This window comes from Rissa tridactyla, chromosome 12, assembly GCF_028500815.1.
Source record: "Rissa tridactyla isolate bRisTri1 chromosome 12, bRisTri1.patW.cur.20221130, whole genome shotgun sequence".
Classification (NCBI taxonomy): domain Eukaryota; kingdom Metazoa; phylum Chordata; class Aves; order Charadriiformes; family Laridae; genus Rissa; species Rissa tridactyla.
In genome coordinates, this window is record NC_071477.1 from 2,903,751 (window position 1) to 2,916,632 (window position 12,882).

Sequence of the window (12,882 nt, forward strand, 5' to 3'; positions counted from 1 at the left end):
GTGCCGAGGGGGTCCCAGGCACACCAGGGCGGGGGTAGATGTTTTTAAGTGTTTTTTTTTCCCCTCCTTTAAATGCATTTCTCCTGGCAGCAGCAGGTGGGTGGGTATTTGGGGACCAGCAGGACATACGGACGTCCAAGGGTAATGGAGCATCCCTGGTGCCACTCCTCTCCCCAGGGCAGACCCCCTGCCAGCCCTCTGCGTCTCACTTTGCAAGGGATGGAGACGGGGGGGAGTCCTAACAGGGAAGCGGGGGGGCTGCAGCCCAGCCGGGGCCGTGCTCCCGCCCTCCACACACCCCCCGGCTCCGCCTTGGGGATCGAGCTGGGGTTGCAACAGCCACCTGGGCGGCGGGGAGTGGGGAGGGGGCCCGAGCCGAGGGGCCGTCCCCGTCCCCCCACCCCGCGGTGCGCAGAGCCGGCGGGGGGTGCGCGGTGGCCGGCGGTGCGGCGTCTGCCGGCGCGGGGGTGCGGGGCGGGTGTGTGTGTGTGTGTGTGTGTGTGTGTCTGCGTGCGGGTGCGGCGGTGCGTGCGGGTGCGTGTGTGCAGGTCTCTGTGTGTGTGCGGGTGTGTGTGTGTGTGTGTGGCGGGGGGTGCGGGTCTGTGTCCGAGTGTCTGTGTGCGAGCGGCTGCGTGTGTGCAGGTCTGTGTGTGTGGGGGGGTGCGGATCGGTGTGCAGGGGGGTGTGTGTGTGTGCGGGTGCGTGTGTGCAGGTCCGTGTGTGTGTGGGGGTGCGGATCGGTGTGCAGGGGGGGGTGTGTGTGCGGGTGCGTGTGTGCAGGTCTGTGTGTGTGTGTGCGTGTGTGCGGGGGGCTGTGTCTGTGTGCGGAGGGGGGGTGCAGGGAGCCTCCTGCCCCGCCAGGGCACATCTGGGCGCCGGGGAGCTGCAGGGAGGAGAGAGCCGGCGCTGCGGGCTGACAGCCCCGGCTGCTCTCGGGGGTGGGTGTGTGTGTGTGTGTGTGTGTGTGTGTGTGTGTCTCGCACACGCTCGGCAGCGGCAGGCGCCTCCTCCCCGCCGCATTAAAACCAGCCAAGTTTCGCGGCCGGCGGCAGCGGCACGTCGGGGCGCGGCGGGGGGTGCTGCGGCCCCGGGATGCACCCCAACGCCACGGCCCCGGCCCTGCCGGGCGGCCCCCTCCACCCCAACGCCTCCAACCGCTCCGACCTGCTCCCCAAAGGGCCCGACGAGGAGGACCTGGACGTCAACACCGACATCTACTCCAAAGTGATGGTGACCGTCATCTACCTGGCTCTTTTCTTGGTGGGCACCGTGGGTAACTCCATCACGGCGTACACGCTGGTGCGCAAGAAGTCGCTGCAGAACCTGCAGAGCACCGTGCACTACCACCTGGCCAGCCTCGCCTTCTCCGACCTCCTCATCTTCCTCCTCTGCATGCCCATCGAGCTCTACAACTTCATCTGGGTCCATCACCCCTGGGCTTTCGGGGGGGCCGTCTGCAAGGGCTACTACTTCCTCCGGGACGCCTGCACCTACGCCACGGCTCTCAACATCGCCAGCCTCAGCGTGGAGCGCTACATGGCCATCTGCCACCCCTTCAAAGCCAAGAGCATCATGTCCCGCAGCCGCACCAAGAAGTTCATCAGCTGCATCTGGATCGCCTCCTTCCTCCTCGCCATCCCCATGATCTTCACCATGGGGGAGATCTACGTCAAGGACCAGGATCCCGACTCCCTCATCTGCACCACCATCGTGGACGCCTCCACCCTGAAGACGGTCATCCAGGTGAGGATCCCGGTGACCGGGACGCCCCGAGCCGCCGGGGCCGGGCAGCCGCCTCCCACCCCGGGCTCGGATGCCCGAACTTTGCGGAGACGGGCGGGGCCGGAGGGGGGGACCGGCTGCGGCAGGGGGGTGTCCCGGGCAGCCCTGACGGGGCGGACGGGCCGGGGTGCGGGCAGGCGGGGTTTGAGGGGGGAGCTCTCGGCTCACGCACCCCCTCCTGCCCCGCAGCGCCGGGCTGAGACCCTGCACCGCGGTTAATCCGGCTCCGGGCCGGTGCAAGCCCCCCCCGCCTCCCCGGAGCTCCCCTCCCGGTGCCCGCAGCCCACGCTGTGGCACCGGGACCCCCATGTGCCGCAGAGCGGGGCCGGGGATGCTCGGATTCTCCCCAAACGCGGCACTTCATCGCCAGAAAACCCACAAACCTCCACCCTATCTCTGCATCTTCTGCATCTCTTTCCCTTCTGCCGGAAAGCGGCCAGCAAGATCGCGGGAAATAAAACGTCTCTCCTCCTCTCCTGGGTTGATCCAGAGCCCGTTTCCTCTGCGTGGTGACAGGTCCTAATTTCAGAAAGTTTTGGGAACAAGGTGCAGCACAGGCATCCCGAAAAGGAATCGCATCTTCAGAGCCAGAGGCTGGTGTTTTTGCCGGTTTGGGGGGGGAAATGCATAGCTGCTTTAACTAGCAGACCCCTCCTGGCTTCAGAAAGGCTTTGCTGGTCTCCACACACCGCTTCATCTAGCGCCCATGCGCGGAAAGGGTTTCGGCAGCAACACTTGCTGCGCTCCAGCGCTCTGAGGGGTTGAGGCGTTTGTTTACTGGAGCATTAGGCTTGAAAAATGTAAGAGTCATGGAAGGAGAGCCAGAAAGAGCAAGACACCAGTCTCCACAGTCCCTTTGCTGCCAGGCTCGCGTGTGATAGCTTCTCAATCTTTTATTGTGAGCACGCATTTCAGGTGGGTTTAATCAGCGGCCAATTAGAATTTAAAAAGGCATGTGTACTGAAGCCTTTGAGATGTTCCCACAGTTAGAGAGAGGGAAATTAAGCGGAAACAAATCAGAATCGTGTCTTGATACCTAACTTTCATCTTGAGGTGGTGGGGGCTGTATTTCTTCTGTAAGTGCGTGGCAGATTTTGTCAGCGGTAGCCCACTGTACTTAACCCCGATTCTCTACTCTCTGAGGAGACGTGAGCCATCTGATTTGAGAACAATGTGGCTGAAATGCATTATTTCCAGTCATCTTCCTTTTAGGATTAAACTGATGCTCAGTGTTACCATGATAGGGCTAAAAAGAGAGGATTATTTCTTAGCTATGCCTTGGGAGATTACAGTTTAAACACTCTCAACCTATTTTACGGTCTTGCTATTATTCAGGCTATACTTTATCCCGTTAGCCAAGTAAGAAGTAGGCAGGCGTGAATGCACAGTATGTGAAGTCCACCTGCGGGCTCTTCCTCATGTATTTTTTTTTTTATTATTATTTCACTTGTGAATTAATTTAAAAGTAAAAAAGAAAGAGGCAGTTGCTGGGGGGGGGGGGGGGGGAAGCCAAACCCCTACCATACTGTTCCTTCTCAGGGGATGTGGCTACAAAAGTAGATTTTCTAGGAGGGGAAGGTGTTTTTAATGGCTTGGCTGCGTTGCTCCGAGCCCAGGGAAGCAGCGCACAACGTGATGCAGGGCCCTGGACCCGGCAAGGCTCCGGAGTGAATAAGCAAAGCAGCTGCAAGTCAGGTTTGAAGTGCATTAATGGAAAGCATCGCACAGCGTGTGAGCGGGCATTCTCACGTCGTAAGCTGCGCGGGGGTTTAAAGAAAAAAGACAAATAATGGAAGACCTGTGAAAGAAAGGGCAATGGTAATGTGGGAGAGTGACGCGCGGAGGTCTGGCTGGTCGGAAATCTGGAGCCCTCGTCTGCCGCAGCGGATTCGAGCGGCTTTAGAGCAGGTCTTTGCATCTCTTTGCCTTCATTTTCTGTCTTTAAATTAATCAGAGCGATGATGCACTTGCTGGAGCTGGCAAATCACTTGTAATAAATCACTGAACATATTTCACTCCTCTTCCTGTTTGGCAAACTGTCTAAAGCAAACCGGGGTTTTTTTTGGAAGCCATTAGTTCTCCAAGAGGTTTTATTTGTTGACTGATTGAAAGCCAGTCCCAGAACTGAGCAATTGTAACCATTTATAGACGCCGAGCCCAGCGTGAGCTACGGTTCTGCTGGGACCGTTGCGGGAGAACGCTCTTCCCTGGGCTGGCACAAGCTTCCCAGGATGAATATTTGAGTGTATTAATTTAGCATCTCTCTTTTTGCAAAAGTCCCTCGCTATTTGCTTTGAATATTTAAGTTTTAGTGGGCATTTCCGAGTGAAACTAGGCTGTGTGTGAACAGTCACGTTTCCTTAGGGAAAAAAAAAAGTATTCAAACAACACTCGGCGTATTCGCTTCTTGCTCATATTACTTACCTTGGGCCACTTCAGCTCCACAACAACTGTAAGAAGTAATTACTGATATTCTTCTAGTAATTACAGATTGCTCAGCGCGGCAAATACTGATAAGCGGGAAGAGCAGTAAGGGAGACGCTCTGCAGGGTGTCCCCAGGTGCCACCGCCATCAGCGCGGCCGGGCACTGCGCGTCTCACCTCCTGCCGTCCAGGCGTGGGCTCTGTGTGGCCGCTGATACTTAATTCTTTAGAACAGTGCAATTTCCCAGCTTTATCACTATCCTCGCAGCTGCTTAAATCCACCTGTGACTCTGGTTTATTACATATTCTTCCTCGCCTGTTGCCTCTGTCAGTCAGGGACGTCTGCTTTGAATATTGGCATCAGCGTGGGATCTGGTAGCAGGAGTAAGACCGTTATAGCCACGTTATTTAGGTCTAGTTAACACTTTAGCTGGCAGACATCCTCTAAAACACCCTGCAGCCAATTTTATGGGTTTTTTTCACATATATGAAACATCTCTTAAAGCCATCCCCACATGAGTAAATTCACGTTTTCGTGCCACTTCAGCTGGAGGAGGCTTTAAAAGCTGCTCGTCGTGGCAGCAGCAGAAAAGAGAGCTCCGAGGCGGAGTGAGATGTTTCCCCTGTTCACTTGCAGGTTGGTACCTGTGGCTTTGGTGCCTTCACAGCCTTGGTGCCGGCTCTGGGACCAGCTTCCCCGGTCAGTAGCCCCTGAGTGTCCCGTCCCACCTGCGTGCCGTTAGCATCATATACTCTCAGCCCTGATTTTCACAAAGCTCTGGATTTTAATGGCCAGATGCCTGTGCAAAGTGATTTTCCTTTATTGCTTCTTACTTTCTTCCCTTCGTACCTCTTTTCTGGAGAGGTTCCTTAGCGGACTTGGGGAAAGAGGGGAAGTTGAAAGAAATACCTACAATCCTGGTGCACCGTCAGTCCCAGCACACAGAGTCAGGCAACTCCTCAACCTAAAATCCCAGGATTTTAACTGAGCCTGGATGGGGCACACATGCGATGGGAGCCTGGGTGGGGGTATCTCTCTGGCACCCCGTAATTCATGGGAAAGGAGTGTGTTTTCCCGCTGGCGTGGCACAGTCTGCGCTTGGAGGGCTCTGCCGCAAAATGTCCCCAAAGTTACGGCAAGTGCCTGGGTAGACAGAGTCTGACACATGCCAATGTTTTGTTTGCACGGACAGCTGGTGTGAACCCGTTTATTAAAACACATGGCAGCAGGCCCTGCGCCTCCATAAACTGCCACAGCTCCATCAGCTCCCAGTTGCTCATTTGGTAGAGCAACTCCTTGGGAAGCACACTGGGAAGTTCTCTGGACCTCTGGGTTTGCGTGGCAGCAGTTTGGCCGCAGGTCTGCCCTGCACCAGCCCACCCTCGCGCGGCTGCAGCTCGCCTCTCCCTCCACGTCCTTTCTTTAGTGTGTTTTATCAAGGCCGCCCATAGTTCAGATGATTCGTAAATAACTCTGCTCATGAAACAACGGCTCGCCCACGGAGGTCCTCTGCTTTATTTCTTCTGACATTTCTTCTTGCGATGCCTTCAGAGGAGCGTGCCAAAGAGCCGGGGATGGGAAGGAAGGACCAGGACTTGGAGCTGGGAGATGCAAGGTACAGCCTGGCCTCTCAGCATCCATTACCACGCTCCCTTCCACACACTCTTCCGAGGACATCTGTTCAATTCCCATTTGGCTGAGAGGCCCATAAAGTCCTTCATTCCATGCACGATGTTGCAAACACTCCCTTACACTTTCCTCCGGTGAGGAGCACTTCGGTGGGGTGGTGTGAGGAGCTTTTTCTGCGATGACACGTGGTTGGTGCTGTGGATGGCAGGGCTTTGCCCATCAGCAGGTCCGCAGTGCCATGTTAAACGTCACAAGCATCTCTTCGTAGTACGTGAAAATAGCAACCCATAAAACCAAACTGCTGAATTGTCTCCAGGTTTGCTGGCAAATCGTACCCAGGATTAGTCAGTGGCTTTGGTTCAGGAATCAGGCATTTATAGTGATGTTGACTGGAGGAATTGAAGTTGGTTTCTTTTCCTTAGGTCACAGCCAAATTCCTACTATGGCTTTTCATAACAGCACTGTTTTAAATCGCTGCCTACAGCGATAATCCCACCCATTGGGCCTGGCTGAGAAAACTATTTTGGCTACGCACGCAGGATCTCTGCCCACCGGAGAAGCCCGTGCCTGGGTGCCGCTAACCCTTCCAGCAGCACAGCAAATCCGCACCTTTGTGGCAGGGCTGTGTCCCACGGAAGGCGTCCCACCAGGTCACGGTGCTGCCAGCCCCTGGCAGCCCCCAGGTAGACAAGAAAATGAAGACATTGGTGTTTAAATGTGTCTGGATCCGTCCCCGCAGGGATGGGGAGAGACACCCGCCCCGGTGGGGATGCCCATCTGTGGCGGTGGGAGCATCCCTAAAAAGCTGGTTTTTTTCCACGGACTATGCAGGGAACCCAGGGCTTTAATTCAGCGTACGCACAACGGCAGCCCCGCCTGCCCAACCCCAGCCCGTTTACACCGCGGTCCATCTTGCAGCTTGATTTAAATTAAATAAGCTCTTGTGTTCATTGCTTTATATAACCACTTGGCCTGCTGTGTTTTGCCAGTTCTTACATAATTTCTTCTTCCTCCCCCCCCCAATTGATTTTAATTCACTTGATTTCTTTTTCCCTCCCCCTTCCCGAGATGTCAGCTGCAGAATGAGGAAATGTGGCCCATCAATTTAGCTCTTAACGTTTTCCTCTTAGCGGTTTGTAAAGGCAGAAGAGACAAAGGTAATCTCTACCCAGAGGAAAAAAAAAAAGGCAAAAAAAACCGAACCACAAAAACCCAAAACCCGCAGCTGCCTTTAATCTTCTTCCAGATCCTTTAAAACAGCTATTTAATTGTCTTCTCCCTACCTCCCCCGTCCTTCCCCTCAAAGGCTTTTGCTATCGTCTCTGTGCAGCATCTGCTTGAGACTCGCAGATGGCACTTTCGCTTCCTGATGTTTAGAAACGCTTCTGTGTCCTGCCCGAGGCACGCGTGATGGGCAGCATCCCACCGCGGGACGCCTGGGGGCCTGGCACAGAGCGGGCTTTGGGCTTCCACGGTGGCACCGTCGCGTTTTCCTTACTGTGAAGCTACCCCTCGCCAAGGGACATGGGCTGGGGGGTGAGCAAAGGTTTCTGGAGAGGCTGGGGAGCGTGGTGGGGTCTGGGGCTGACAAGGTGGGGAAGTCTGAGGGTTGTGGCCATCTCGCCCTAATAGCATTAGATGCCAGAAGTCCCAGTGCTGGCATCCCCCCTTTCCCTCGCGTTCGGTGGATGAGGCTGGGTTGTTACATCCCCAGTCTGTCTGGTTGCTCTCCAGTACAAACCACTGGCACTGCGTGAACCTGGAGATGCTTCCGAAGCCCATCCTCCCTGTATCTCCATTCCCCACGTCCCTCTCACAGGTGTCAGCACCTTCAGTCTGGCACGGGACAGAAAAGCGGATTATAAATTCTGAGCTTTCCCTGCCTTTTCCCTACTTCTGTGCACACACGAACACCCTGAAGTTGCTCGTCTGGTGTGACCACCTGAGACCAGCCCGGTCCCAGCTGCTGGCCCCCATCACCCCCTGTAAGGACACGTCTGAGCAGGAGACTTGGCCAAGCCAGCCTCCTGGATTCGTGAAGCGCTGCCTTTCTCCAAGTGATAAAATATGCTGCCTTTATTGTGGAATTTGAATTGATATTTTTAAAAGTCCCTTACAAAATGGCAAGTGTCCTGGCTAGTCCCAGACCTCTTTGAAATGCACGTGGCATCACAATTAATGCTGGTCTGGTACGGTGATAGCTGGTGCCCCGGCAGCTCCCCTCCCCACGAGCCGGGCTGGGCATCGCTCCCACCTCGCGTCCCAGGCTGGGCATAGCTCCCACCTCGCTTCCCGGGCTGCGGATGGCACCGAGCGCCGGGGCTGCTCTTGGGCAGTGAATGAAGAGTGAGTGCCACAGGGCTGCAGCCGGGAGGTCGGCAGGACGGGCCATGGAGGGCGAGGGACAGAACAACCGCGCTTGCACGAGCCCTGCCGTGGAAAGGGACCCAAGCGAGACACGGGGCCACACGCTGCTCCACCGCCTGGCTGCGGGCACCGAGCCCCCGTGCCGTCCCCTGCCCAGGCTGGGCTGAATAGCTCCATTCTGTAATTTTGTGTGAAGGTGTGATCCCTTGGAAAGCTTTAGGTTTTTTTTTCCCTTAAATGAAACTCTCGGGGGAGAGGGGCAACTAACTCGTCATGCTCTGGTAACATCAGCCCCCACGTTTTGCCTCCCATGGATGCCATTTCTTCTATCCAATTTCAAAACATCTTAGGTGTGGGATTAAAGAAAAACCAAAAAAGCTGGTGATAAATCAGTTGAGCTGATGAGTTATTCGGGAAACAAGTGCTGGTTTAGAAGAAGTGGTGGTGATGGAGTACTAACCCTGACAGGGCAGCAGAAATTTCTGAGCTGCCGGTTCATTCCCGGTGTTTTCCTGCATGCAAAGTATCGGCCGTTAAGTTTTCCATGGATGGGAGGGAAATAGCAGTGAGACCATTTTATATCCCCGTACCCTGGGGCAGTGGCTTCCTGGTGCATCTGTGCATGGAGATCCATCCTCCTCCTCCCTCCCCGGGGTACCAGAAGCCTGTCACCACCCCAGCTGCTGCCGGGAGGGAGGATGCTGTGGGACAGGGCTGTACCTCGCCGGGGGGGTACGGAGATGAGAGAAGATGCGTCTGACGGGCTGGAGGAGCTGGACACCCGCAGGTGGTTGGAGCTTGTGAGATTTGCTTCTCATCTCCTGTGGCTTTTTCACTTCTATAATTCTCAGCGCGGAGAGTGCGCTGCCGGGCACGGCTTCATGGTGGCTTTTTTTCTCTCACGGAAAAAAAAAAGTAACAGTATGAGCAAGGTCTTTTTAACTGAACTTTTTTTTCCGAGAGAGAAAGTTCAATGAGGTTTCTTTGAAGCTTTTAGGTTCTCGGGGACTAGAGACAATTGTCAGTTGAAGACAGAAATCAAAGAGATGAGATTTTCCTAGTGTAAATGAAAGAAGAAAAAAAAAAAAAGGGAAAAAATATAAACTTTCACAAAGTCTTCACTATTTGAAAGGGGTGAAAACACACCTCTCTTATGCACAGTGCTCATGAAAAATCTGGGAGTCCCGCTAAACTGTAAAGCCACACACGAAGCGAAAAGCATATTCAGTATCAGTAAATCAGAGAGGCAGCGGAGTGACAGGGGAGCCGGAGGACGTGCCCAGGGTTTGGTGGCATTGCTCCTGGCCCCCCGCAGGTCCTGCCTGCCCGCCGGCTCCCGCCGTGACTTACACCCAGCCTGCGGATCGACGTCTCCCCAGATGCTGAACCCTCCGCCATGAATATCCCTTTATAAAACCTTCCAGGTGTCTCTTTCCCAAGCGAATTCCTAAATATATAAAAAAAGAACACTCAGCCTGGACAGGACTGTGTATATAGCCTGATTTCAGCACTTTCCCTTCTCTTTGAATATACCTGCTGGTACTTTCCTGCCAATTATTACTCCCTCTAGGTAATAAAGAATAAGTTTAGGGCCACTGCTGTTACAGACACCTTGCACTCCTGAGGCGGGTGGTTTACCTTGCTTCAAGAGATTAGTTCCTCCTCCAGAGGAAACGAAGATTAGCAAACACTCCCTTCGCATGTGTTTTGCCCATCAAGAGACTCCTGGGATCCTGGAAGCTGTCTGAGGACCTGCATTTCAGGCACTCAGGGTGGATCTGGTTTAATCTTTCCATGCCTTCCCACTTGCTGAATGACCCCAGGAGAGATCACACTACAGTGCGACGCTTCGGATGTGCCAGCAAGCCCTGCCTCCCGCCACCACCAGGTGCGTTTGGAACGCTCAGATGGTAAAATATCACAAGTTGTCCAGGTTCTGTTTCTTTGGGGCCAGTGAAAACCTGCTGTCCCTTCGCCTGGAGCACTTGCCTGACCTTTGGAGCCTGCAGGATGGTTTCCATTGCAAGAGAAAGGGCTAACACAAGGGTGGCTTCTCTGGTAGACCCTGGCTCACAGAGCCAGCGCACGGACCTCTGTTTTCCAAGCAGGTAGTGGGACTCCAGGAGAAAGTTACATCCCTTTTACCCAGCTTTCTGCCATGCAGTGGATGTGCTGGTTGTCTTCTCTTCCAGGGCAGCTCAGCCCTGCTGGTGGGTCCTCTCCTGCCCTCACAGGCTCCTGACCAACGTTCACCTTGCCTCTGCTGCTCAAGGCTTTGCGTGGTGTTCAGAGCAGCAGAAGGAGCAATCTCATCCCCTGACCCTCTCATTTTCTTCCTCCTTTAAGCTTTAAGAAAGGGATCTACCAACTCATCAGCTTCACCCGGACAGGCAGAGCAAAGTCGGGCTGTGTATCAGCTACGAACGCTTTGAGGCAGGGTGGCATTTAGCTCAGCAGACCCCTATTTTTGATCAGGACTCCAAGCAGCTAATTAATACAGTCATTGCAATGGCACATCTTATTAACTGTAATTAAGGACAGTGCAGGTCTGCAGTGCTGAAACAAATAAATGTGGTCTCAGTACTTGGTAGGATTGTCATTTCACCTTGTCTCCTCAGAGAACTTGTTGAATAAGCCCATAACTATTTGAGTATATTCAATAGCAAATTAACCTGCTTTTCCTTGCTATTCTGTGATTTTTTAAAAACCATCTTATAAAAATGCAACTCACAGCCACTGGGAAAGTTTAGCTCACTGCTCGCATCACTCTATTGATTCCTTCTGCAAAGAACTTACATTTTATCCCCACGGGGACAATTTATACGTTTTAATATACTAATTTCATTCAAAAGAGAAACTCAGAGGATTGAGTTTCCCTCCCCAAAGCCCACGTTTCGCTTTTTAAATCACTGTCAGTCATGGGCTTATGACACTGTCGTACTTACTTGTTCCTTAACTGCACGTGTGTGAAGTGTGATAAAGCACTGCGGGAGGAAGGGGAAATATAGGTTCAGGCTAATAAATAGGTATTTTGCCTGAAGATAGCGTGATGGAGTGGTGTGTATGCCCCAAACACTTAACACACTGCAGTCACTGACCCAAGGGACAAACTCTGCCCTGAGCTTGGTCACCTTCACATCGCTTTGGTGCTTCCCAGCCAGGGCAGGAGAGCTCAGGGTTGGAAAATCCATCAAAAGGGTAAAAAAAGGTATGCAGGAATATGGTGGGGAAGCATATCACAGTGCAGCAGCCCAGCGGAGCAGGGCACACGTCCAGGCTGGCAGCCCTGGTCCAGCCCAGAGACCGAGCTGTGCCGGGAAACAAATCCTGTAATACCCGCGGCTCCGAGAGCAGAGAGGAGCTGCAGCAGGGAAAGACACTGGGAAAAAGCAGCAGTGGAGACAGTAACCAATAAGTTCACTGCCCCTTTGGGACGTGCTTTCTTGTCTCCCCTGAAAGCCCAGTTGAATTCCCTTTGCCCCGTCCCCAGCCGTACAGAGGCGGTACAGGCACAGCCTCCTGCCTGCGGGGTCGTCGGGAAGGGAATCCACAAGTAGAGCCCGGGGAGGGGGAGAGGAAAGCAAAGGGATGGGGGGTTGTGTTTTTGTAGCAGGTTGGCCAAGAATAAGGCCCTGGAAGCTGCGCAGGGGTTTAGAGATGGGTTAGTGGGCAGGGACGCGCCAGGAGAGCACAGAAGCGTGGTGTGACGGTGCATTGATGGTGTGCCTTCCTACAAACGTCTGCGGTCTAACGCCCTGGGGCGGAGGAGGAGGTGGCAGAAGCCGAGCCCCTGTGTCCCCCTGCTTGTGTCCTCCTGCTCCTCGGAGCCCAGCCACAGGCGAGGTGTCCCGGGGAGAGAGCGAGGAGCTCGGCCCCAGAGCTCTTCCCCAAAGGGCTTGTGCGGGAGGACTCACCGTCCCTCCACCGGAACACCCTGTGGCTGCTCCAGGGATTTTAACTGTCATAACCAAAAGCTTCAGCTCTTCGGCTTCCATCCAGCTGAACCCCTCTATCACTTCAGACACTCCGAAGAAGCAGTTTTCTTCAGTTATTTGCGTAAAATACGTGATGAATTAATCTCAGTTTAACACAAACTTTTTTTTTCCTTACTGCCAGAAGAGCAAGGCCGACTCTGTTGCTATAAATAAGATGTTTATATATCGGATGAAACGAACAATGCACTTGATGTATTTTGCTGAATATCAGCTCCAGCAAACCTGTACTCGTTTCTGCCCAAGTGTCCCCAGTACAGCCAGCACTGCTGGAGTTGGGGCCGACGCCACAAACCCACTGAGGGGTTTAATTGCTCCACAAAATGAGTTTCTCAGGGCACCAGGGATGGAACTTGCCACCGCCATTCCCTCCAGCAAGTCAGGCAGCCGACCAAATCTGTGCCCTCCGCTGCGAACCGCTCTCACGCTTGAGCCTGCAGTCAACAGTGCGACAGTGTTTGACTTAAGTATAACCTTTAATTTATTTATAACTGCACATCCAGCACTCAGTATCATATTTAATGCAAATAACATTCAAGTGAAATCCCCACTGAGAGGCACATTATGAAGATTAACAGCCTGGCTTTTCCATTGCTCCAGTTTATGCGGTGCTGATTTGTGCTTGGTGCTTTATAGGCAAGTGTTACGAATATTTAAATCAAAAAATCTATATCTAAGGCTGCCATA

General features: G+C 53.7%; 1 protein-coding gene across 1 annotated transcript in view; it reads left to right on the forward strand.

Moving 5' to 3' along the window:
• The first annotated feature begins 859 nt into the window (after positions 1–859).
• Positions 860–12,882, forward strand: part of NTSR1 (neurotensin receptor 1) — a 61,036-nt gene continuing 49,013 nt past the window's right edge. Inside the window, exon 1 of the mRNA XM_054218416.1 lies at positions 860–1,743. Coding sequence (XP_054074391.1) covers positions 1,093–1,743 — 651 coding nt within the window. The 5' untranslated portion in view covers positions 860–1,092. The remainder of the gene's footprint in view (positions 1,744–12,882) is intronic.